Here is a 27,940-nt window from a genome sequence, read left to right as displayed (position 1 = left end):
AATCTTCGTAACCTAGTTAATTCTTATGTCTGGTCCTAACAATATTTTTATTATAGTACTTTATTAAATATCCTGTCCATGACCAGGACTCGTCAAGGAAAATGCTTCAAAATCACATTGTTTATTTGCATTTTTTAAATTTTTACATAATTTTTGGTACGTGCTGAGGCAGAGAACATAGGATGACATGATACGTATATTATTGTTATGGAAGTATAAACAAGATATATTATTGTATTTGGGAAAATTTTTGGAGTTTAAAGTATATTATTAAAGCTTCGGAAACTCGCATTCCAAAATCAGTTATTTATTATTATTATTATTAAAGATTAGCCGGTATTCTCCCGGCCCGGGCCTTTTCCAAGTGGTGGCCCGGCCTTGGCTCCCTCTTTAGGGAGTGTCTGAGACCTAAGTCTCCCATGGGAGGAGGTACAAGTACCTCCTCATCTTTGGGACCAACTGTCCCCAGGCCTAGCCACAAGCTAGGCCTCTCTGGTCTGTCATCCCCGCCACAAGGGGGCTAATGGGAATGACAGTCTTATGAGCTAAAGGCTCGGGCTCAGGCACCTACCCTACCCTAGAAGGGCTGGGCATGGTGTCGATCAGAGATGTTAGAAATACTACTAAATTTATTATATACATTCACTAAATAGTTTCTTATGAACACAATATTATAGTACTAGATTTTATTAACATGAAAAAGTAACACAATTAAATTTACGTAATACACACTATATATATATATATATATATATATATATATATATATATATATATATATATATATATATATATATATATATATATATATATAGGGAGATACCACATCTAGAACTGTACTGGGACCCTCATCCTCAGAGAAGAGAATAAACTTACACAAATAACCCGCACACAGAAGACAAGAGTGTGACTTTGTAAATGGTCCAAGTCGGACCGAAACGTCGTCGTAAGCTCCTCTCTTCTGTGTGCGGGTTATTTGTATATCGTTCCGGTCACGGTATTGTACCTTTTTGTTATTTAGAATAAACTTACTTCAGGGAGAACTAAAGATTCTACCCGGAGCTGTTTGAATATTCTCGTACGTCCCTCCCCATATATTCTGTGTAAACTTTATTTTTAAACAAAATTAACGAAGATACACTGGGAAGAAGAATAACATAAATGACATCTCAGAGTCTACATCTCAAATACTTCATCCAGCTCCTTGGCGGTGGACCGCATGTCAAAAATGCTGCAGGCATTTACCCTATGGATCGCAACACTGAGTCCTTGGTTTCTATGATGAGATTTTCAACTAACTCTTCCAGGAATTTTAAAGCACACTTGCCCCATACTCCAAGGGTCTCCGACCTTACTGGGACGAAGTTATAGGAAGGTGACAGTCCTCTGTATTTGGCGGTTCCATCCCCTTCAGCTTCAGAATATGGAAAGTAGGTGTCAGCCACCGTAGAGGCACAGGTGTAGTCTTATGCAATATGCTGACCATCCTTCCAGGGTAGCATGGTGTCTCCATCTATATATAGTACACACACACACACAATACATATATATATATATATATATATATATATATATATATATATATATATATATATATATATATATATATATATATATATATATATATATATATATATATATATATATATATATATATATATATATATATATATATATATATATATATATATATATATATATATGGGAAGTACAGTGCCTGCACTCTGAAGGAGGGGTGTTAATGTTGCAGTTTAAAAACTGTAGTGTAAAGAACCCTTCTGGCAAGACAGTGATGGAGTGAATGATGGTGAGAGTTTTTCTTTTTCGGGCCACCCTGCCTTGGTGGGAATCGGCCAGTGTGATAATAAATAAATATATATATATATATATATATATATATATATATATATATATATATATATATATATATATATATATATATATATATATATATATGAAACCTATAAGCCAGTGTAATATAAATAAACAACAAGTATATTTAAGTCATACCAACACGCAGGTAAGCAGTTGATATTGACTGTGTATTGTAAGAAACCTGTGTGATCCACGTCATGTGTGCCTGAGATATGACATCTATGTCAAAAAGAAGTCTGATCTACTTCTGACTCCTGAACACCATTTTTCTTATTGTTACCTCCAGCTTGCAAGGCTGGAGGAACCTGCTCGATATCAGTCTCTTCAGCGAAGGACACCTCAACGCCATTTGTCTTTTTCTCCTCATTTTCGTCGAACTTGAAGTCTGAGGACGCGTTGTCTCCCAGGACCAGTGGCAGCTGCGAGACTCTCCTCTTTTTCTGGAACCCAGTCATCTCTGAGATGATGCAGACACAGGCCTGGCCATGGATGATGAGCTCATGGGAGTGCTGATGGTGCTTGTCGGAGATGGGCTGCAAGAACTCTTCAGTGTGGTACTCCCAGTACTCTAAAGCACCGAAGATCGTCAGAACTAGTAGGTGAGCAAGATTCAACACAGCTGGAAAAAATTAATATAAGAGATTTGATATCCAAATGTTGCATTCCCAACAACAGAGAAGAAAACTCACGTTGCAAAGCTTGATAAAGCTGCAAACAGTCAAAGCTTGTTCTGTAACTCTCATATTTTCTTCTTGAAGAAATTTTATTAACTTATTCTTGTGAACGGTGCAATATATTAAGGTAAAAATATCAAGTTGAATTTTGTATATTAAATACAGTTATAAATAAATAAAAGTATAGAATACATTGTCATTTTCTACAAAGTTCTCTTTTTTAAATGTGGCAATAAATTTAGATTTATATAAACCTGAGAGAACATACAGGCACATCATGTTATAGTCCATACTGACTACACAAATAGACTGATAATTGATTTTAAAAACGTTGAAAGGGCTTTAGTATGTTTAAAATCTTGTGGAAACTTCAAGTCATTTTTTTTTAATCTAGAAAACTTGGATGCATTATCAGTGTGCTGCTAGTCTTTTCTATATGACAATTACACAATGGGAAGAAAAGCAACCTAATACTATTAGAGTTGATGTAAGGTGATTGAGAGGAGATGCAAAGAGGCAGGATAAGAACTTGTACAGTGTGGAACAGGGAAAGAACCGTTAGAATAGACCATAGACGTAGCCAGGGTAGAAGAGGATAAACTTACTGTGGAAGTAAATCATAGTATTGTTCCATAGCTTCAGACTATGGAACAATACTCTTCTCCAGACTGAGGGACTGACCACCTCAAAACTTTAAGGGTGATGGACTGATTACATCGTCTTCAAGTATCTTCTGCTTCTATCAACTGTTCTGTACTCGACTGAAGAAGCCTACTGTGTAGGCGAAACGTTTCGAAATAAAGATACCTAACTGTTGTATATGTGTCTTACCTAGATCATAGTTGACGTAGTTTGGAGAGCAAAGGATGAACTTACTGTGGAAGTGGACCATAGATGACGTAGAATGGGAAGCAGAGGAAGAATTTATTCTAAACATAGACTATGGATGATGCAGTCTGGGAAGTGGGTAAAGAACTTACTGTGGGAGTAGACCATCGAGTTGATGTAGGGCGGATAGCAGGGGAAGACATCATAGTTTCCCAGCACAGTTATCACGAGTTCTGTGGTCTTGAGGACGATCAGCAGAACAAGCATCGTTCCGTATTTCCTCTGTCAGAGGGGGTTAAGGTAGATATGGAAAATTACTTAAAAAGCTATGTGATTAAGTATTTTTACTCTAATGCTTTATAACCAATTGAAAAATATTTTTTTTCCAGAAATGCTAGAAAAACAAAAAGAAGCGTAAAAATATCTGCCTGGAATCCACTGGCCTGGAGTTTTAGAACTCATTTGCCATGGGTTCAGATCCCAGCAGTTCCCTTATTTGTTTTTCAGTCGTGTTATAACGATTTCGTGAGTTATGTAAACACACTTTGTGACATTATTTGCAACATGCGTTTCACTGTAACACAAAGATTATTTTAATGTTAATGGGAGACAAAACAAACATTTAAATGGACATTTGATGGCAGACAAAACAACCCTTTAAAATGATATTTGAAGGGACCTACAGAAATATGTTTTTCTAGGTCCCTGCTAGTCACTATAGCGTACCTTAAAACCAAACTCTCCGAGATGGTCCCTGACCAGATGGCCCAGCACTGTAAGGGCGTAGAGAGCACTTAGGAAGGTGAGAGCATTGAACACCTCCAGTACCAAGTACCAGTAATTGAAAAGGATCTGTTGGTACGTCATGAAAGATGAGTGTCATGGCTGGTACTGAACAGTGTATATAGTCTATTATTCATTACAAAGCTGCAATATGCACAACAATTTGAAGATTATTTTTATTTGTCAGAAAATTTACACTGAAGCGGGAATTAGTCATATGATGGCCAAATTAGTAAAGCTTCCCACCCAGGAAAAGGTAAATATCACGTTCTAAGATACTGTAAAATATATTTAAAAAAAATATATGGCAATACCTGAAGTAAACCTGGATTCATTTGGTGTATAAATACATTTAACAATTTCAAAATATGTGCAATATTTCTCTCGAGTTATATGTTGCTGAATTTCCATTTATTATTATTATTATTATTAAAGATTAGCCGGTATTCTCCCGGCCCGGGCCTTTTCCAAGTTTGGCTCCCTGTCTTGGGAGTGTCTGAGACCTAAGTCTCCCATGGGAGGAGGCACAATTACCTCCTCATCTTTGGGACCAACAGTCCCCAGGCCTAGCCACAAGCTAGGCCTCTCTGGTCTGCCATCCCCGCCCCTAGGGGGTTAATGGGAATGACAGGCTAGTGAGCTGCAAGCTCGGGCTCAGGAACCTACCCTACCCTAAGTAAGTAAGTAAGTAAGTAAATTTATTCAGGTATACACAAATACAGTTACATAGAATTATCATACATAGCATATGTGTAGAGAACCTAGGCATGGGCATGGTGTCGACGAATTTCCATTTGAAGACAAGAGAACTGAATGTACCATCCTCTTCCTTGAACAAAATCTGAATGCTTTTCCGATTTAGCTCCCTCCTAGGAATCAAATAGTAATTCTTCTGGGTAAAATTCTCGGCTGACAACTAAAGACTGAATCCGGCAACATTTTGGTGAAAATCCCATTGTAATACGATGTTTCTACAGCAAATTTAAAGACGGCCAAAATAATAATATTTGTCATATAATACAGAGCTGTCCATGTGGCCGCGGCTAATGGTTTTAGTATAGTTTTACACCATATAACGGTTTTCTCTCTCTACTTCTCGCCTCTTACTAGAGAAAACTGTGTAATATACAGGGTAAACTATATGAAATCACTTACATTACATAGAAAAAGCCAGAAATATTGCTATTTTTTCTTTATGTAATTAGGCGCGCGAACGTTTACTCTAATATCTCGAAAGTAATATTTTCGTCTATTTCTTGTGGAATGACCATTATTAATGATTAGATTGCAATGATTTTCACGGGAAACATAAAAGAAAGAGTGTAGGGATCTTAGTGCTGGGCTTTCAAATGATCCGAGGCAGAGCGACAGTTTGTACACACAAAAAAACAAGTGTGTAGTCAAAACTTGAGTACAAGCGCAATAGTCACTTACCAGGCCTTGCCTGTCACTTTCAGCGGCAGTGCAGTAGATCTCGAGGAAGAAGTAGATAGTCTGGCTATACGGGTACTGCCACAACATCCACTTCAGCACACGCAAGCGAGTCCTGAGAAAAGAACTTCTTATTTAGAGGAATGAATACCTGGTATCCATTAAAGGTCGGGTACCTAGATGGTGAAAGGATTTCCATCCAGTGACTTAACTATTACTCCAGTAAAATCCCGATAATGCCTGAGTAATATTGCCAGTAGTGTGTTTATAATGCTTCAATAAAATATAAATTGTTCAGTAGCTTTTACAAGCCTCACTTGTTGATGCTTCTGTAGGGTATACAGAGGCAACAGCGCAGGATTCCCACGTGGTAGTCTATATAGGCGTCCTTCAGCCTAGCCAACATAGCTTTTTCACACCCAAACATAACCACAGTCAGGTCCAGAAAGTGTCGCGCCCCCAGGGAGAAGAAGCTGTGGACAATGAACAGAAAACTTCCTAGTAACCTAAACATACAGTGATAAAAAAATATGAGAATAAATTTTCAATGAGCAAGAGCAACGAGAATTATAGGTAAACATTTGAAAGATTATTCTCGTAGTACAATATTTTTGTTTTAAAAGTGAGCACATATGTGTTTACCTAGCTGTGTATACAGAGTTGAGATCTTAATTTTGAATTCGGTTTAAAGGGAAGGTGATGTCGGAATTTTATTAGATAAAAATCTCTCTCTCCAGGTAACTCTGAAGTTGGCCCGGTGGCCTGGTGGCTAAAGCTCCCGCTTCACACACGGAGGGCCCGGGTTCGATTCCCGGCGGGTGGAAACATTTCGACACGTTTCCTTACACCTGTTGTCCTGTTCACCTAGCAGCAAATAGGTACCTGGGTGTTAGTCGACTGGTGTGGGTCGCATCCTGGGGGACAAGATTAAGGACCCCAATGGAAATAAGTTAGACAGTCCTCGATGACGCACTGACTTTCTTGGGTTATCCTGGGTGGCTAACCCTCCGGGGTTAAAAATCCGAACAAAATCTTATCTTATCTTATCTTAGGGTTTACAGCTTGTTAGGAGAAACAGATGTTGTGTGTTACACGTGTGCTTATGGTGGGTGGTAAAGAGTATGGGTAAGAAAGATTTCCTTTAATTGCATATAATACCCGCTCTAATTGGAGAACAGATTATCAGAGTGGAACGTTTCTCTCAGCACTTGATTGCCGGAGCATTTTTATTTTTTTGTGGAAAATTGAACCCAGGGCTGAATCTTCCTCAGTTTTTAAAAATCAAATGAATATCTCCCACAATATCTGTTGTACTTGTCTTAAGAAGCATTTCTTTTAATACCTTCCTTTTTATTCTGAATGTACTATATTTTATAACATGTTAATTTTTTGATGTCTTAAACCATAGCATATCTGTCCCTGTGGTCCCCTTTCTCACGGTCCCTAATTCTTCTTCCCCTCCTTCCTCCTCTGGTTCTTACACTCAATACCAACAGATCCTGAAATAAAGACGGTCATGCGGTATGTATCAGGGACGACCTGAAAACATTGTATATGACAGACACACTTGATAAATATAAGCAAGGCCAAATTACTAATAGGGGAAAACAATATTAGAAGTGGTGTTGTCTTAGAGCGGCTTTGATCGCCTTGATTCCTGGTAGTTCAGCACATCTTGTTCTCTCTCAAATGATAGTACCCACAATATACCAAACGATCAGATGACTTATACAACGGCACCTCTACCTGACCCCACCGGACTTGACCCCACCTAACCTCATCTGTCTTATTTATGTTTTCTGTATGTTCTGTATCTTCTCATGCTGTGTTTTGGGCTGAAAATGTCCCCAGTGAGCAAAACGTTTCCCAGATAAAATGTCCTAGGAGCTGTATGTGTCCGTTTGTTTCTCACCACTCCATTTGTTCGTCTTCCTAACGTCAGTAACGCTTCTGTTCCTTTTCCTCTCACTTCCACTTTTGTTCCTCTTCTTCCGTCAGTACCACTCCCTTTGTTCCTATATTTCTGTCACCATCTTCCTCTGTTCCTCATACATCGTCTTTACAACTACCTCTGTTTCTCAATTGCTGTCCCTACCTCCCTTTTGCTTTTTCCTCCGTTACTATCACTACATCTGCTTTTCTGTGCCTATCACTCTGTCTCCTCTCTCATCGCTGCATTTCTTATTTACTCATTTATCACTGTTTTTAACTGCTTCAGCATTACTTCACATTTCTTTCCCCTTTTTTTTAGGTTTGTAATGGTATAGGGTGTGACAGGTATGCTACATGAATTTGGTGGTAGCTGTGACCGGTGTACTATTGAATAGTTGGGACGTGTTTCTGACAGGAGTGAATTTATCATGGTGGTGTCGATTGGTATGGGTTTGTGTGGCGGTAATTGTGACAGGTGTGGGTTCGTGTGGTTTTCGTTGTGACAGATGTGGATTTTGTATCGCGGTGGTTTACAAGTGGATAATTAATAACTAATATTTAACTGTTGTACGTTTCACGACTTATGTAACTGCATTTTGAATTACACATTGAAAGCCCCGAGGAATATAAGCATATACAAGAAAGAGAAACCCATATGTAAACAGAAACAGGACAATAATGTATGCCATATATTTTGATCCCTGATTTCCTCAGTAGGTCAAAGAAGAAAAAGATATTATGACTATGGCACAGAAAAGGTTCACGTCATGATTTCCTCTCTCCTCTTTACTGATGATATCTCCTTTGGAGGTCGAAATATATAGTTAACTTTGTCTTCCTGTTTCACCCCACATGTGGTTTCCTGCTTCTCACCAACAGGAACATACGCTAAGAAATACATACCAGCAGCCACTTGGGAAATATTTTAACATTCACGTATAGACATTTGTCCGGATACTCACATCATCTTTATAGCTGTGCAGGCATCATGAGCCCGGGGCACAATGAGAGCCAATGAGGTCATCAAGGCTCCAACCTGAGAGAAACACGAATTTGTTGTGTTACGAGGAGCGTATACTGGCTAGTTGGAAGCAATTCAACTAATGAATAGTCAAGTTAACTATTTTCTGGTGACGTTGCTTCTCTCTCTCTACCAAGTTCTACAGTATACACCAATCTTCATATTAGTCATAAACCTAATTATTATAATTTTTTTATATATTAACTGTAAGATCTTTAACAGACATTAACTATGCAGTCTCAGAACCTGAACAAAAAAACTGTCTGGAAATGCAGAAAAAAAATATTAAATTATTTAGTATTCTTTATCTTTCTCCTGACAGTCAGTAACCCAAACTAAAATGTGCTACCAGGGAGCTAACTTTCGAAAAGTGATTAATAAATTAAAACCTTAGTGTTAGATGTAGCTTTTCTTAAAGAACGTTGTGTTTTCTGTAATTTTAAACCAAGGAAAAAGCGAGGCTGACACTAAACTAGAAATCTGTCCTATTTTAGGAATTAAATCTACTTGGTTCTCAGTTTTTTGTTCCCACCCCAGAATTTATTAATTAGTAAGACAATTTTCTTTTGTACTATTAGATTCAGTTAAATTCATTTTATATATATAAATTTAACCTATCCCAGGATAACCTAGCATGTGCAGCACAGATACCAGTAAAAATTGGCGTAGTAAAATTAAAAGGTCTGACATAGGCGGACAAGGAAATAGAAGGATGACTTCAGTGACTAGCCAGCTGGGTACTACTACTGCTACTACTACTACTACTACTACTACTACTACTACTACTACTACTACTACTACTACTACTACTACTTCGTCTTAAGCTAGGCGCATGTCCACAGGATATACACATAAATATCATAATTTTCAATGTATATTTTCACCTTGTAACAGCAGAAAAAAGATCTATTTTTCTCACTATGTTCAATTTACATGTTACGAGGTTTATCACCCCACCTCGGCTAATTTCAAAGCCCAACTCAGTCTTAAATATTTTATATCATCGACCATGACGATTCCACTTGCAAAAATAGACTAATATCCAGTTACTTATTTATTGCAGGTGTTACTGATATTTTCTCATACACTTTGCCCTGTCTAGAAATCGAACCCGGAACTCTTCAGTTAGCTGAGTGGTCTTACCGGGTAGAAACAGGCTATCCAGTTAATGTGCCTGCGGTAGACAGTGTGGGTGTTCCGGTAGGTGAAAATGATGTGCTCACAGTAGAATATGAGGAAGGCCAGTGTGATGAGGCCACCCACTGTATGGACTGCTGTTGTATATTGCCCCAGAGCTGTATGAATGTAAATGTATATATATATATATATATATATATATATATATATATATATATATATATATATATATATATATATATATATATATATATATATATATATATATATATATATACATAAACTATCTCTCAGTCCACAGCAGGAGTCGAACCTGTTGATTAAGCTAATGTTAACAAAACTATTAATATTCAAATATTTATAAAGGAATGCAATATTATTCAACCAAATTATGTCTCAAAGTTTAGCCAAATTTGCTGCTGTTTTCTGAAAAAAAAAATAGCTCAGAAACAAGATATATAAATATATGTCAGTAGGCGTGTAAGCCAGCAAAGGAAAGACTTTACCTGAAATATCGCCATTACAACAATAGTCCTCAAGGGTGAAAATAGAGCTATGTACAAATGGTGGCTTCCATCATTATGCAACAGTGGTCATCACTGGTGATTGAAATCTTTCCCAGGATCGACAATTAAGACACTGGAGGTAACTGTCGCTGCTGTGAATATTAAGTAATAAGAGTCGTGATCCGAGGATAGACCTTGAGATCCGGGCAAAACGAAAATAATCTGGATAGGTACACGTTGCAAAACAAGCGTTAATTGCGAGAATGTGTCGTTCCGTGGGCTTTTTCAGATCGTATATAGTTCTGCAACGTGTGTTTTTTCTTCGGTATTGCCGACAGCACACCATGCTGATCCACGAATAGATTGTGCTAAGAAAAATACCCAGTAAACAGAACAATCTTTTACATCTTTTTAGAGGGCTTCAAAAAAGCTCTATTTAACGAAACGGTGTCCAAATTAATGCTTGTTCTGCATAACTGTGACTGTCCATGTTCTTGAAGCCATACAAACATTCTCTCATGTAAAGGGTGACGTCCCTCGTCGACCCAGCCAGCTGTTAATGGATTACATTGCGACTCTCCATTATTTTTTTAATCATGGGGGAGCGCTAAACCCGTAGGATTATACAGCGCCTGTGGGGAAGGGGATCAAGAGCCCCTCACCAGCATCAAGGAACCTCTCTTGAGGGGTGTGACTCTCCAAATACTGGAAATTATTAAAACAGAGGAACTGTTGAATATGATGGCAGCTAGAAAGCGGTGAGGAGAATATTGCGACAACTTTCTTCTCAGGCTAAAATAAGCTTCGTAAAAGTTACTGCAGCTCTTCTGGAAGGATATTAATAAAAGCCGCCGTAGCTACTCAGTCTATATTAGAATGCTTGAGGATATTCTCATCGCCGAGCTCCGGCTGATTTAATTATTGTATTGTATGAAAATCTATCCTGTATGATGGAGAATAAAAAAAAACATTCCTGGGTAATAGATGCTAATTAAACATAGCTATTGGTCTAATTTTTGTTCAGATTAGCCGAAAAATGCGCTCGTACTCATTTTTTCAATAAAATACTCAATTACTCTTTTCCATCCATTAAATTCACTCTTGCATCAGAACACATGAATATGAATGTCCATTTCTGGACATTCATATTCACAGGTACGAGAAGACTGTCACATTCAGCTTACACGGAAAGCCTACAAATGTGTGTTCATTTGTCAATTACGATTCAACTCGTAGCAAGAATCAGACTCAGTATTTTTCGTAATGATTCTCAGAGCACTTCACATCCGCAAGTTTAATTAATTGTATCGATGAAAATAGGAAAATATATGAGATTTCTTAAACACTTCTTTACCGTAAGCCCTCAAAGGAGGTGCCTTGATTCCCCTGAGAGGCTCTTGTTTCAAGGAACTTGACTGAACCTGGTGCTGTTTGAACTCTACGAATTTAATGTTCCCTTCCCTTGATTACAATAAATATATTCATTACTCTAAAATACCCGTAGATAACGGTTAGGTTAGGTAAGGTTCATCATCAAACAGGACAAGTGTTTCCTGACGCGGGTTTTAGATGATGACTCGCTGTTGGAGCTTTTGGTCATCTGACCGAAGCCTTCCACTGGCTTACCGATCCACCCCTTTAAAAATTATGGTAATAGTTATAACCATTTAGCTATATATTCGCAGATAACGTCCTATTAGAAGGTAAAAAAAAAAAGATAGTTTACAGTAGTACCAGAGAAGGCCCGGTGGCCTGGTGGCTAAAGCTCCCGCTTCACACACGGAGGGCCCGGGTTCGATTCCCGGCGGGTGGAGACATTTCGACACGTTTCCTTACACCTGTTGTCCTGTTCACCTAGCAACAAATAGGTACCTGGGTGTTAGTCGACTGGTGTGGGTCGCATCCTGGGGGACAAGATTAAGGACCCCAATGGAAATAAGTTAGACAGTCCTCGATGACGCACTGACTTTCTTGGGTTATCCTGGGTGGCTAACCCTCCGGGGTTAAAAATCCGAACGAAATCTTATCTTATCTTATCTTGTCACAGATAAACGTGCTGGTATTCAATGATCAACTTGCCAATATCTTCCAAAACAATGAAGACTATCAAGGAACATATACACAGAAGTGCATATAAGTTCGATTTTAATCCATATTTTATTGTTTACATTTTTCTTAATGACCCTCGTGCAGTCCACGACCTTTAAGCTTAATAATAAAGCTCGTAGTGTTATAAATTTAGCTTTTAAGTTCCCCTGCATTGCAAACACTTGTTGGGTGTAGAAATCTCCTTAGTTTTCTGTGGAGAAAGCACTTGGTACTCTGATGGATAAACAGATAAAGATACTGCATCAAGATACTGCGTCAAGATACTGCATCAAGATACTGCATCAAGATACTGCGTCAAGATACTGCGTCAAGATACTGCATCAAGATACTGCATCAAGATTTTTTTTTTTTTTTTTTTTTTTTTTTTTATATTTTTTTTAAGAATAAGGTACAAAAATATATGGGTACATAATCAATATTTAACAAGATAAAGGCAGTGAACAATAATCAACTGTGACTTTTTTTTTTTTTTTTTTTTTTTTTTTTTTTATATTTTATTTAAACCATGACATTACAAAATATAATATGTAAAACTCATTTAAGTCGATAATTAACACAATCCTCCCTACTGCTAATATTACACACCACACTTACAACTCCGTGTGGGTACACCCCCCCTCCCTGCTCCCTCATCCTATCACTTAACCCAAACCTGTTGGAGCTACCCAGCAGAATTACATGATATGAACAACACTTTTATATACACATCCCTCGAAATGGTACTTAATAATCGACTACAGACCATACAATGCATTGCATTGACCATATTATACAGACATATTACCCCCCCCCCTCCGTGGTTATCCAACCACCCCACTATTTACAACCTAACATACTATAAACAATGAATGTTGCTTAATCTAAAGTCACACAGCAATGATCCAACATTAATTTATGTAATTGTCCTAATGGTTCAGTTACATAACAATATGTATTACATAACAATGGTGATATAGAAAAGTCACAAAGACATACAAAATTACTACAAAATCATAAGAATAAACTTAGTCTCAAAATCCAACACATGTAAGCCTTTACACATTTAAACATGCAATTCCAGTGTTAAAACAATAACACAGCTTCAACTATGACATTCAAGCTCTATACAGCTTATATGGACATTACATAGTACTATTGACAACAGTACAATACAACATAAAATATAACCATGACATAAGTAACACATAAAGACTGTGCCTAGCACGCACCTAACCACAAAAACCTATAACACCACTGTTGCCCAACTTTATTACACTATCTGACGTGCATTAACCTCTTTACTCTCAAAACAAAACTGAATTGCAGAACACCAGTGACGAACAATAATGCACAGACATTAATACAAACATATCACATCATATCTCTGGACACCGTGCATGATCACAGCATCAACACTATGCAGTGCAAGGCACCAGAAAAACAAGTTGGAGCAAATACATGCAATTATTATAGCAAATCTCCAAATTACAATGTCATTACCGTAAATCAATATTACCACACACAATATGTATAATAAGTATAAAGTCCAGTCACACAAAAACTGGCCAGCTCCACAGGTGCTAGCACCCGTGGTCCACATATTATTCACTCATGCATCACTCATCCAACACTCTCGCAAAACTTTTGTTATCCATTACCAGGGAGGCAACCCTGTTTTCACCCCTGACTTCCCTACCCCACCAACACTTTCCAATCATACCCTCCCCTCCCTCGTCTATTACAAGTCTAATAAAACCTGTAACGTAAGTTGCCTATATCCCTCTGAAAAATCCTTCACCCACCTCCTCCCATAAATTTCCTTATTTCTACATACCGTTTTATAGAACGTTAACGCTAACACCCTCCTCTTCACCTCAGTAACCTGTTTGCCCCGCAATCCCCACACTATATAGATATAATCTGCCATAATGTACCCCACAGCTCTGATTACACTTTCCTCCCAACCCCCCACGTCGAGACTTAATGCTCTCAATACAGAAATTCCTTTACCTCCTATCCTATTTATCACCCTATTTAACCACCCCTTGACACTCCTCAGTCCATCACAAAAATATACTACATGAAAAGCCGACTCCTCCCCACCACATATCCCACACTCCCCCCCGTCAACGACTCGTCTATCCCGTAGAACCACACCCGACGGTAAAATGCCATGCAGAAAACGATACATTACATCCCGAACACGAGGTTGCAACCTCATCCTACTCAACCTATTCCATATACTTCCCCATGCATACATGGGGAAAATTCCCTCTACAGGCGCTACAACCCTCCCGGCTAACAATCTACACAACCTACCTATTTTAACCTTTGCTGGCTCTCGATCCCACGCCAGAGCCCTCAACACATTTTCACACTCATGCAACTCAACTCCTGTATACATCCGTTGCAATCTGTTATGGATCCTGGCCAAACCCCCCCCACCCACACTTTCCCTCATCACCTCCCTTTTAATGAAGACACATTTGACCCTCCGCTTTAAGTCCAGCAATCCCAGCCCCCCCTTACTTACAGGTAACATTACCACATCTCTCTTAATCCAATCACAGCTCGAACCCCACAAGAATTTAAAAACCTTCCTAAGTATGTTCGTTATTGCTGGCCCAGTTAATGGGAACACGGCTGCCACGTGCCATACTTTGCTATACAGTAAGATATTAACAACAATGGCACGCTGCACAAGGGTCAAATGATAAGGTCGCAATGCACCCAAGCGTCCCTGAATCCTTTCTACCATCCTAAGCGAGTTTTCCATGCGTGCCACAGGTAGATCGTCTGCATAAATAAGACCGCAGATTTTTAACGAATGCACCTGCCTCCTCACAACTGCACTACCCCAATCAACCCTACCCGCCCAAGCTCCTAACCCCATGACCATCGATTTATCTGAATTTACCCTCATACCAGTTGCCCCTGCGAACATTTGTACTACCCCGTCTAATGTGTCCATTGACATCCCCTCCCTGATCAGAACAGTTGTATCATCCACATACCCAATTAAAACTGGCCAAACCCTCGCAACCTCACACCCTGGTCCCTCTACGTGACACATACGCTGCTCCATCAATCTATAAAAGGGGTCCTGTACGCACGCAAACAATAATTGTGACATAGGACACCCCTGCCTAAGTCCCCTACCCATTACAATCTTCCCACCCAATCGACCATTAATCTGTACCCTCGCCATTGCACCTCCATACAACGCCTCAACCCAGCCCACTATTTCTTCCCCAAACCCCTGACCCCTGAGGATGGCTTTCAATGCTTTCCGATCCACTCTATCGTATTCCCCTTGCCAATCGAGCGCCACCAAACCTCCCTCCCTCCCCCCCCCTTTTGCCTCCACGAAATCCCTAAGTAACCCATGCCCCTCCACCATAGACCTCCCTGGCAAACCAAACTGAGTTTTTGATACTACCCGCCCTACCACACACTTGACCCGATTTCCCAAAATCTTCGCAAACAATTTATAATCTGCGCATAACAACGAGATCGCCCGATAATCCCGAAGCGTATGCTGCCCCTTACCCTTCGGTACCATTACAACGACAGCCGTTGCCTGCTTCTCACCCAGCTCACCTCTCTCCTTCATGCAATTTAATAACCTAACCAGAAAATGCCTCAATAATTCCCAATGCTGCTGATAAAACTCTGCCGGGAGTCCATCAATTCCCGGTGCTTTGCCCTTTCGCATTCCACTTAAAGCCCTCCATATTTCCCCCTCAGTTATTTCCCCACCCAGTGCTTCCCTATCACTGTTACGCAACTGACATACCACACTCCCACACACCTGTTCTAAAACCCCATCCTCTACCCCTTCTCGTTGCCAGTACTTCTCATACCACTTGTCAGCAAACGCCCCCATTCCTTCCGTAGCTTGTATGACCTGCCCCTCCCTGTACCCTCCTATCGATTCATGAACCTCCAACCATGGAATAGTCATTGCCTGCTGTCTTTGTTTCTGCCTACGCAATACGCACGATGAAGGTCTATCGCCCCATAACACCTCTTCCACCCCCGCCTGTACCCTCACCGCTTGGAACCTCTCATCCTGTACCTCACGCAGCCTCCCTTTAATTGCCATAATTTCATCCATTGGATAAGTGCCCGCCACCGCCCCCCTCGCATAACAACCCCGTAATCTATCCTCCAAATAGTTAGCCAGCCCATATTTTAAAGAATTGATACGTTTCCCTTCCTTTACGTAATATTGCTTAATCCGTTCTTTAGCCACACCATCCCACCACATCACCACATCCTCTACCCCTTTTATCTCTGCACGTAACCCCTCCCACAGCGTCGCAAATCCCTCTATCCCCTCCTCATCACCTAACACACTTGTATTTAATTTCCAATATCCCCTAGATATACCTGCTAGTGACTCCCACGCCACCTCTGCTACTACCGCCCGATGATCCGAATAAGCTACTTCTATTGTACGGAAAAATGTCAACCCAACCCCTTGAGATATATACAGCCTATCCAACCTAGCAGCGTAACCCCGTCTTACAAAAGTGTGCTCTACCTCCCACGCCCCTCCTCCAACCGCATCCCGCAACTGAATATCCCTCAAAAGATCTCGCAAGGCCGCCGACACGTGCCCCGCCCCTTTTGGTTCCACATCAGCCCTCCTAATAACGCAGTTCCAGTCGCCACCAACGATGGCCACTGCAGGTAAACCACGTAAGAAGAAAACTAGTTCTTCACATACAAAATCCCTTTTTACCCTCACATCATTTTCCGCTGGTGCATACACACATACAAAGGATACCCGCTGTCCCATCCACCACCCATCCCCGCGCAAGCCTCGTCCCCCTCCCCCCCCCTCACTTCTTAGCAACACAAACGGGCTTGCCTCCCTGATCAATATACCCACACCACCTTTCAGACGTGCAGATGGCAGAGTCATGACCTGAAACCCCTCCACCTCGAGCACTCTTCCCTCCTTGAAATTGTGTTCTTGCAGGAACACTACATCCACCCTATATTTATACAGAAACATTCGAAACCATTCCTTCTTCACACTATTACACAGTCCATTTACGTTCACAGTCATACACCTAAGGCCTCTTTATAGTTTCCAACCCTTCCTCCTCTCTTCATTCATCCCAGGGCCTCCTGCCCCAGAGCCAGCACAAGGCTTCACACCATCAACCCCTCCCCCTTTTTTGCGATGCCTCTTATCGTGACTGCTTCGACATTGCTCTTCCTTCCTCCCAGACCTCTGCGCCGGCGTCAGGACATCATCTGAGTCTGACGCCGCCGCTCTCTTCCTCGTGATGCCCTCCACATCCATGTTATCTTCAGAGGTTCCCTCACGATGAACCTCTACCTCCACCACGCCCCGTACCACAGCACACGGCGACAACTCTCTCTTACTAGTTGGCCCGTCAACCCTGCTATGTTTTTTATCCTTACATTCCTCTACAGGCACCGCCGTGTCTCTCACCAGCTCAGGAACAACGTCCACTGCAGGCGGTGTCAATGTCCTTAACACTTCCTGAAGCTCTTCCTCTAGAGCCTGCACCTCCTCCTGCACTTGCACTTCTGTACTTTTCCTGTGAGTAGTAACAGATCCTTTTACATCACAGCTTACCTCACACATGCCATTCTCCTCTTTGGAATCCTCCACCTCTTCACTCCACAAGCGCCCAGGCCCTTGCTTGCGCACTGGGCTCTCAACAGCTATCACGCTGGTAACTGGTGCTTCACCAGTTTGCGCTGGCGCCCTCCTCAGCTTCACGCACTCTGCCGCCATATGGTCGTACGCCCCACATATTCTGCACGTACGTCTCTGTCCGGCATACGATACCATAACTTGCGTCCTGAAGTCCTCCAACACGACGTAAGACGGTATGGGATGTCTCAGAGTCATCTTCAGGGAAAAGGTACCCTCCGGACGTCCCATGTAAGCACCTGCCGTCCACTTGCCCTTTTGTGCCAGATGTACGGTTCCATATGTCTCAAAAACACTCCTTATGTCAGCCTCATCTGCCTCAAATGGGACATTACGTATCTTAACCCACGTAAAGTGGCGAGATACGTCGATCAAACGCACCTTCACAGCTGGAGTAGCGTCAAGACTCACGTCTTGGAACCTCGTCACCAAAGACTCATACACGGACGTGGAATTCAGTTTGACGAAGATTCTATAAGCCCCATTCAGGGCTACACCATACACCTCATCGTCCTGGATTCCATAGGTCTCCCTAATGATTGTTGGGAGTAAGACTTGCACTGAAGAGGGTGAAATCGCCCCACGAAGCAGCTCAATACCTATGGTATTTACGCGCCTCCTCACACTCAGCGCCATGTTGATACAAGGTAGCTCGCCTGAACAGCAGAGGGGTGCAGCGCACAACCTCACTCGACCATGGTCAGGCAGCGAATGCGTTTTTCTTGGGTTATCCTGGGTGGCTAACCCTCCGGGGTTAAAAATCCGAACGAAATCTTATCTTATCTTATCTTGTCACAGATAAACGTGCTGGTATTCAATGATCAACTTGCCAATATCTTCCAAAACAATGAAGACTATCAAGGAACATATACACAGAAGTGCATATAAGTTCGATTTTAATCCATATTTTATTGTTTACATTTTTCTTAATGACCCTCGTGCAGTCCACGACCTTTAAGCTTAATAATAAAGCTCGTAGTGTTATAAATTTAGCTTTTAAGTTCCCCTGCATTGCAAACACTTGTTGGGTGTAGAAATCTCCTTAGTTTTCTGTGGAGAAAGCACTTGGTACTCTGATGGATAAACAGATAAAGATACTGCATCAAGATACTACATCAAGATACTGCGTCAAGATACTGCATCAAGATACTGCATCAAGATACTGCGTCAAGATACTGCATCAAGATACTGCATCAAGATACTGCATCAAGATACTGCATCAAGATACTGCATCAAGATACTGCATCAATATACTGCATCAAGATACTGCATCAAGATACTGCATCAAGATACTGCGTCAAGATACTGCGTCAAGATATTGCGTCAAGATACTGCATCAAGATACTGCGTCAAGATACTGCATCAAGATACTGCGTCAAGATACTGCATCAAGATACTGCGTCAATATACTGCATCAAGATAGTGCGTCAAGATACTGCATCAAGATACTGCATCAAGATACTGCATCAATATACTGCATCAAGATACTGCATCAAGATACTGCATTAAGATACTGCATCAAGATACTGCATCAAGATACTGCATCAAGATACTGCGTCAAGATACTGCGTCAAGATACTGCGTCAAGATACTGCATCAAGATACTGCGTCAAGATACCACATCAAGATACTGCGTCAAGATACTGCATCAAGATACTGCGTCAAGATACTGCGTCAAGATATTGCGTCAAGATACTGCATCAAGATACTGCATCAAGATACTGCGTCAAGATACTGCATCAAGATACTGCGTCAAGATACTGCGTCAAGATACTGCATCAGGATACTGCATCAAGATACTGCATCAAGATACTGCATTAAGATACTGCATCAAGATACTGCATCAAGATACTGCATCAAGATACTGCATCAAGATACTGCGTCAAGATACTGCATCAAGATACTGCATCAAGACACTGCATCAAGATACTGCATCAAGATACTGCATTAAGATACTGCATCAAGACACTGCATCAAGATACTGCATCAAGATACTGCATCAAGATACTGCATCAAGATACTGCATCAAGATACTGCATCAAGACACTGCATCAAGATGGATCAATATTCAAGTGCAGTTTTCCCCATATGCAGATTTTTTTTATCAAATTGTTTGAATTATGACTACAAATAATGACGTTTAAAAATTATTCAATATTAATATAATTCTGTAACTCATAATATAACAAAAATCTTTTATAAAAATGCAGTCCAGTCAGTATTCGATATATTTTTAAAATTCTGAAAATACATTGTAAGTGATTCAATAGCTGCCTTTTTGTTATACATAAAAGTGTCAGGTAGCATCCCACATAAGGAAACTGATCTATGTCACGGAACGTCCAGCCGGGCTGTGGTTCGTACGTTGGATAGCGTGCAGCCAGCAGTAACAGCCTGATTGATCAGGCCCTGATCCACCATGAGGCCTGGTCACAGACCGGGCCGCGGGGGCGTTGACCCCCTGGAACTCTCTCCAGGTAAACATAAGGTAATTGATCTTTCAGGGAACGTCCCACATGACGTGTATTCATTTACATTTGAGTTTTGACTACAGAATTTCTCTCTCGTTGTTTACTGGCTTGTTGGATTTTAATCTTTGACAAGTACCAGTCGATAATGATTTACTACTCTTAATAATAACTGGAATATATTGACCCTTATTTTATTGTACATTGTGCTACCCAGTATTTTTAATAAAGTGTATAAAGTGCTTCAGTATTTTTTTTTTATCCTACGTGAATTGCTAAACCAGTTTTAATGACCGAGTGAACTACAGGTGTATCTGTAAACTAATTAGAATTTCTTCAGGTAATTTTAATGTATTGTAGTACGTTTTTTTTTTTCTTTTTGATAATATTATAACTGTTTTTCACTTTTCATAACTCTTATGCACTGGATCCTGTATATTTTATCAAGAATTATTCGAGAGTATGGATCTTTATAATAAACAAGAAAAATCACATGAAAGTGTCAGGTCACCTGCAATAAAGATCAACTGAGCATCGGGTCACCTTCACGTTATATTTATTAGCAAAATACACAATTATTTGTGAAAAACTGAAGCACTTTTTTTCCCCCCAAAGACCTTGGGGAGAATCAGCGTGATGGTGTAACTCTATTTTTCTTGAGCTTCTCCGCTTCCCTGTGACTGGCGGCTATTTTTCTTTCTTTTTTTTTTTACGATGGGTCTGTCCCAGCACTTTTGTTTGTGAATCTTAGTGGAGAGTGTTGTAGGTGCAGGGAGTATAGGAGCATCCCACTGACTAGTGCCGCTTGTGGAGCTCGGGTAGCGTACCTGGGTAAAGGTGTAGGATCATTGAGAGCATCATCACAGACTGGTTCTACTAGCTACTAGTGAAACAGGTTTTGATCCTGGGTGTAAGTTTTGGGGCTATATTCCAATGACTGGTGCCGCTAGTTCAGCTATTGGTGTATCTGAGTGTAGATACTAGGGCTGCTTGCCACTACCTGGTGTTGTTAGCAAAGCTGGAGAAGAGAAAGGTGTTTATCTGGAGAGAGTTCCGGGGGTCAACGCCCCCGCGGCCCGGTCTGTGACCAGGCCTCCTTAGGTCAGTGTCCCAGGATGCGACCCACACCAGTCGACTAACACCCAGGTACCCATTTTACTGATGGGGAACATAGACAACAGGTGGAAAGAAACACGTCCAATGTTTCTACTCTGGCTGGGAATCGAACCCAGGCCCTCACCGTGTGAAGCGAGAGCGTTAACCACCAGGCCACCAGAGCCTAGTGTTCTAGCAGTTCTCACATAATTTTGAAAATTTGATAAGTATAACTTACCTTCAATATACTCGGGGATGGTGGGGACGTAGCCGTATATACAACCCTCAGAATCATTCATCCAGTGGAAGTCATTCTGGTCTGGCAACATGTCCTCCTGTGAGTTTATGTTAATTTTAATAGCAGATTATCGTAATTATATACAATTCTTTTTATTACGAGCTCTGTTTTATTTCAGTTTATGAAAGTAATAATACACAAGCAACAATTACATTGATCTATGTTCAAATTTCAATATGCATTGTGCATCAATTATTCCCCCCAGTTTCCTGCCACGGAACTTAATATTGTGATGACCCGCCCCTAGAGCTTTTGGCTTACCGTTCCACCCCTTTAAAAATTAGGGTTTTATTTTATTCTTATTGCCCAGTCCCACGTTCGAAATTATATAGAATTACTTTATTTTATTATTTAATGGAAGTTCATTTCACTCTAGCTTTAATGGAACTACCGTCCTTGGATGGGTAGGTCTCTCTTATTTCCTCTCAATATTTATTTTTTTCTGTATGAGGCAATCAACTTTTATCTTACATGGTCTTGGTAAATAAATAATCATTATTGTGTACGAATCGAAAGCGCGCTGCCCTTTGAACAAACACGCACACGCAAGCACTCAAATACACACACGGGGCCAGAAGCTAAGACTCGACCCCTGCAACCACAAATAGGTGAGTACACACACACACACACACACACACACACACACACACACACACACACACACACACACACACACACACACACACACACACAAGATCAAGAGGTATGTGAGGAGTTCAACACGAGATTTAAGGAAGTATTTACAGTAGAGACAGGAAGGACTCTGGGGGGACAGACCAGATGGGGACACCAGCAAGGAATACACCAACAAGTGATGGACGACATACATACAGATGAGGAGGAGGTGAAGAAACTGCTAAGGGACATCGATACCTCAAAGGCAATGGGACCGGACAACATCTCCCCGTGGGTCCTTAGAGAGGGAGCAGATATGTTGTGCGTGCCACTTGCCACAATCTTCAACACGTCCCTGGAAACTGGGCAACTACCTGAGGTATGGAAGACGGCAAATGTAGTTCCCATTTTTAAAAAAGGAGACAGAAAAGAGGCACTAAACTATAGACCTGTGTCATTGACGTGTATAGTATGCAAAGTTATGGAGAAGATTATCAGGAGGAGAGTGGTGGAGCATCTGGAACGGAACAAGAGTATAAATGCCAACCAGCACGGATTCATGGAAGGCAAATCCTGTGTCACAAACCTTCTGGAATTTTATGATAAAATAACAGAAGTAAGACACGAGAGAGAGGGGTGGGTTGATTGCATCTTCTTGGACTGCAAGAAGGCCTTTGACACAGTTTCTCACAAGAGATTAGTGCAGAAGCTAGAGCATCAGGTGCATATAACAGGAAGGGCACTGCAATGGATCAGAGAATACCTGACAGGGAGGCAACAACGAGTCATGGTACGTAATGATGTATCACAGTGGGCACCTGTGACGAGCTGGCCCACAGGGGTCGGTCCTAGGACCAGTGCTATTTTTGGTATATGTGAACGACATGATGGAAGGGTTAGACTCAGAAGTGTCCCTGTTTGCAGATGATGTGAAGTTAATGAGGAGAATTAAATCAGATGAGGACCAAGCAGGACTTCAAAGAGACCTGGACAGACTGGACACCTGGTCCAGCAAATGGCTTCTCGAATTTAATCCTGCCAAATGCAAAGTCATGAAGATAGGGGAAGGGCACAGAAGACCACAGACAGAGTATAGGCTAGGTGGCCAAAGACTGCAAACTTCACTCAAGGAGAAAGATCTTGGGGTGAGTATAACACCGAGCATGTCTCCGGAAGCACACATCAATCAGATAACTACTGCAGCATATGGGCGCCTGGCAAACCTGAGAACAGCATTCCGATACCTTAGTAAGGAATCGTTCAAGACACTGTACACCGTGTATGTCAGGCCCATACAGGAGTATGCAGCACCTGTTTGGAACCCGCACTTGATAAAGCACGTCAAGAAACTAGAGAAAGTACAAAGGTTTGCGACAAGGTTAGTTCCAGAGCTAAGGGGAATGTCCTATGAAGAAAGATTAAGGGAAATCGGCCTGACGACACTGGAGGACAGGAGGGTCAGGGGAGACATGATAACGACATATAAAATACTGCGTGGAATAAACAAGGTGGACAAAGACAGGATGTTCCAGGGAGGGGACACAGAAACAAGAGGCCACAATTGGAAGTTGAAGACACAAATGAGTCAGAGAGATATTAGGAAGTATTTCTTCAGTCATAGAGTTGTCAGGCAGTGGAATAGCCTAGAAAATGATGTAGTGGAGGCAGGAACCATACACAGTTTTAAGACGAGGTTTGATAAAGCTCATGGAGCGGGGAGAGAGAGGGCCCAGTAGCAACCGGTGAAGAGGCGGGGCCAGGAGCTAAGACTCGACCCCTGCAACCACAAATAGGTGAGTACACACATACACACTAGGTGAGTACACACACGCACACATATACGATAAGGCTCTTGGAGCAGGGGAAAAAGTAGACCTAGTAGCGACCAGCGAAGTGGCGGGTCCAGGAGCTGTGATTCGACCCCTGCAACCACAGATAAGTGAGTACACATACACAGGAATAAGCATGACAACGAGGTACAGAAACATATTGAAGCTTAAGAATGATAAGGTAGTTCATTAACTAGAGAACAGAAAACTAGACATATGACAAGACTGGTTAATACCAACCCTTAAGGATTGTTTATGATGATTAAAGAATTTAACATCTCGGTATTGCAAAAATAGGGACCCCACATACGAGCTCAGAGATTTGGAGGAGCAAACTGCTTCAGCTAACTGTACGGAACATTCTAAAGTAACTTGTTAAAGAATGTATGAGTCAGAAGGAAAGAGGAACCATGTTTTAACTTCCAGCGAGAGAAACATAGAGGAAATTGAATATGAAATATTCCTTAGAGAAAGTAATCACTTGTTGTGATGACGTTCTACTACCCTGTGAAAATGCAATTGAAAAAGGTGATTGTGAAGGAATGGGGCATTTTCTGGCTTAAGTACCGAAGGGTAAGAAGTTCGGGGGATGACACAGTCAGAAAATTTCTGTAATTTTCAGCCAGGAATGCAAGTAAGAAACAGACAAGGTGTTTTAGTGTTTTATTAATATATTAGTAATAATAGGAAGAGAAATATTTCTTCCAGCTGACGGGGTAATAAATAAGACACTGGAAGACCCGATGGTTCATTTGTCACTGTTGGAAAAGACTCAGTCGAGGTTGTTCCACAGCCACACTAGAAAAAAAATTACAATGAAGGATCAAGCAACAACATTAGGAAAATAAACTGGAATATTTACAGATAGGTATACACTGGGCTTAATAGAAAGTTTCACGACTCACAAAATCGTAGTAACACTATTGCAGACAAACCACGGAACGGATTTCAGTCTTTTATGAGAGAGCCATCACCAGAGATGTAAAAAATGGATAAATCAAGTAAATGTTTAAAATACGAAAACAACTAATGGTAAGTGGGGAAATCCTGGAAAAAAATTGATATGTAAAAGGTCTCAGGACCAGATGGAATATCACCATGAATATTGAGAGGAGCTTATTTATTATGCAAACTACTCACACAGATCTTTAAGTAATTATTGACTATGTGTGGAAAGCAATACGACCGTAAGATAGCAAAACTGATATCAGTATTCAAGAAAGGTGACAGGCAAGAATCTATGAATTACAAAACCGTCTCTCTACATAGCCTAACGTCCGAATTGCGAGAAAAATTATAAAGCACAGGCTTACTGAACTTTTTGAAACGCTAAATTCTTCACATAAAGCCAGCATTGATTAAAAATGAAGGAAAATGTATTACAAATCTAGCAACGACAAATTATAGAGTAACGGAAGTCAGATAGAAGAAACGTAGAGACAGACAGCATAGTCTTAGACTGTGTGAAGTCTTTGCCTATTGTGTCACATAGAAAACTATAGCAAATTGGAGAAACAATCTTGGATAAAATCAAAAGTATCAACATAGCTAAGGGAATATTTGAACATTAGTAAATAAAAATACATTGTGAGCGGTGAAACACCAGGATGGGAACGTATAACTGGCGGAGTTCCATAAGGATCTGTGCTGGATTCTATGCTGTTCCTATGACATATTAATGACGTGTTTATATGAATACCTATGTATCATTGCGAATGATGTTTAAATTATGAGGATAATACTAGCTGAATTGTATCTCCTCCAGGTATCTCCTACCTTAATAAACTACTTTTTCTTGGGTTAAACTCAGGTAACTCTTGATGAGAGTAAGACACATGTGCAACATCTGGGTATCTTTATTGTAGACGTTTCGCCATCCAGTGGCTTTATCAATACAAATTCTAGGACATAACTTGAAGACAGTAGAACTATGTACAGAAGATGAGGTAATCAGTCCCTCAACCTAGGAGTAGGTGCGAACAGCACCATAGGTGCTGTTCGCACCTACTCCTAGGTTGAGGGACTGATTACCTCATCTTCTGTACATAGTTCTACTGTCTTCAAGTTATGTCCTAGAATTTGTATTGATAAAGCCACTGGATGGCGAAACGTCTACAATAAAGATACCCAGATGTTGCACATGTGTCTTACTCTCATCTTGTCGGTATTATATACCATTCGTACACAATCAGGTAACTCTTATTCAGAATATTCATGATATCTTCCTGGAGATCTCTTTCATCCAATTCAGCTAGTATTACCGCAATATTAAGATAGGAGATACCTGGAGGTATCTCCTACCTTAATATTGCGAATATTGCGAATGATTACTGGTAGGTATCTCCTACCTTAATGTTGTGAATATTGCGAATGATTACTGGTAAGTATCTCCTACCTTAATATTGCGAATATTGCGAATGATTACTGGTAGGTATCTATTACCTTAATGTTGTGAATATTGCGAATGATTACTGGTAGGTATCTCCTACCTTAATATTGCGAATATTGCGAATGATTACTGGTAGGTATCTCCTACCTTATTATTGCGAATGATTACTGGAGACAACAGTGGAAGGCTGTGAGAGACCTAAACTGACCGCAGAAATAACGAAACAGGTAATTACTGGATTTCAACCTAAGTAAGTGCAAAGATATAGAAACTGGAGAAGGAAAGAGAATATTAGATACGAAATACAGACTTGGTGGACAGAACCTGCTAAAGGCACATATCAGCAGAATTACTATGGCGGCGTATGAGAGACTGTATTTAAGAATGACATTCATATATCTTAATAGTGCTTCAGACCCTTTATAATGCATATGATCACTTATCACAGAATAAACGGCATCAGCATGAAGCCTTATTTTAGAAAATTTTTCTCGAAACTAGAGAAAGACCAGAAACTTGCTTCGAAGTTAGTGTCATAGCTTGTTGAACTAAACTAAACTTTTCAACAGCAGATGAGAGGAGAACCAGAAAAGACTGATTATGACACATGTTACAAGATACTCAGAACTCGATATGAAAGACAGTCAATCAGTTTGCAAGGCGGGGGTCAGAGAATCAGTTACCTGAATGATAGAAAGTACTTCTTCAGTTTACTGGTAGTTTGAAAGTGGAATGATCCCGATAAGCAAGAAAGTACTTCTTCAGTTTACTGGTAGTTTGAAAGTGGAATGATCCCGATAAGCATACATAGGTTTTAAAATAGGTATGATCCCACATGAGCCAAGAACAGAGCATGTCAGCTCGTGAAGAGCCAAAAGGAGCTCTAGGAGCCGGCACTCCCAACCAAAACTAAGAAAATGAACCTAAGAACCACGCCTATCTTTACCTCCTCGGATCAAACCTGATTACCTCCCATTTTCTAGGAACTCTGCAACTTTTGCGTGATTCGGCATGACTATAATAGCATCAATATATCTAAATACTTTACCATTGCAATTGTCGTTACTTTAAGCTTCTAGAAATCCTCTGCTAAAACCAGTTTGTAAATTTTGAGGTAGAAGTGATGTTGTGTGGCAGGTGAGGAACACTGAGGGTGGTCTTGTGTGGGAGGTGAGAAACACTGAGGGTGATCGTGTGTGGCAGGTGAGGAGCACTGAGAGTGGTCTTGTGTGGCAGCTGAGGAACACTGAGGGTGGTCTTGTGTGGCAGGTGA

At 40.7% G+C, this 27,940-nt stretch overlaps 1 protein-coding gene across 3 annotated transcripts; it reads right to left on the bottom strand.

Moving 5' to 3' along the window:
* Positions 1-8: 8 nt before the first annotated feature.
* LOC128694931 (organic solute transporter subunit alpha-like) lies at positions 9-27,940 on the bottom strand. 3 transcript variants are annotated; one of them, XM_070094373.1, is made up of 10 exons: positions 27,716-27,938; positions 22,708-22,823; positions 21,775-21,871; positions 9,688-9,839; positions 8,486-8,559; positions 5,909-6,064; positions 5,595-5,706; positions 4,104-4,229; positions 3,530-3,659; positions 9-2,494 (listed from the first exon to the last, which is right to left on the bottom strand). In XM_070094373.1, the coding sequence occupies exons 2-10, from the start codon at positions 22,732-22,734 to the stop codon at positions 2,100-2,102; spliced, it is 1,269 nt and encodes a 422-aa protein (XP_069950474.1). In that variant the 5' UTR covers positions 22,735-22,823; positions 27,716-27,938; the 3' UTR covers positions 9-2,099. The 3 variants fall into 3 exon arrangements, with proteins under 3 accessions (XP_069950474.1, XP_069950476.1, XP_069950475.1); XM_070094375.1 differs by lacking the exon at positions 4,104-4,229 and having other exon boundaries at positions 27,716-27,940; XM_070094374.1 differs by lacking the exon at positions 22,708-22,823.

Source organism: Cherax quadricarinatus, chromosome 45, assembly GCF_038502225.1.
Source record: "Cherax quadricarinatus isolate ZL_2023a chromosome 45, ASM3850222v1, whole genome shotgun sequence".
NCBI classification, from domain to species: domain Eukaryota; kingdom Metazoa; phylum Arthropoda; class Malacostraca; order Decapoda; family Parastacidae; genus Cherax; species Cherax quadricarinatus.
This window is presented reverse-complemented; position numbering and strand designations above follow the sequence as displayed.

What these genes read in the sequence shown, in the direction of transcription:
- LOC128694931 (XM_070094373.1), bottom strand. Translation starts at nt 22,734, where the DNA reads ATGTTGTCCGGTCCCATTGCCTTTGAG. An exon ending in CATCCCCGAGTATATTGAAG is followed by an intron (nt 9,840 to 21,774) that starts GTAAGTTATACT and finishes ACATTCATACAG; the next exon opens with CTCTGGGGCAATATACAACA. An exon ending in AAAGTGACAGGCAAGGCCTG is followed by an intron (nt 4,230 to 5,594) that starts GTAAGTGACTAT and finishes ACGTACCAACAG; the next exon opens with ATCCTTTTCAATTACTGGTA.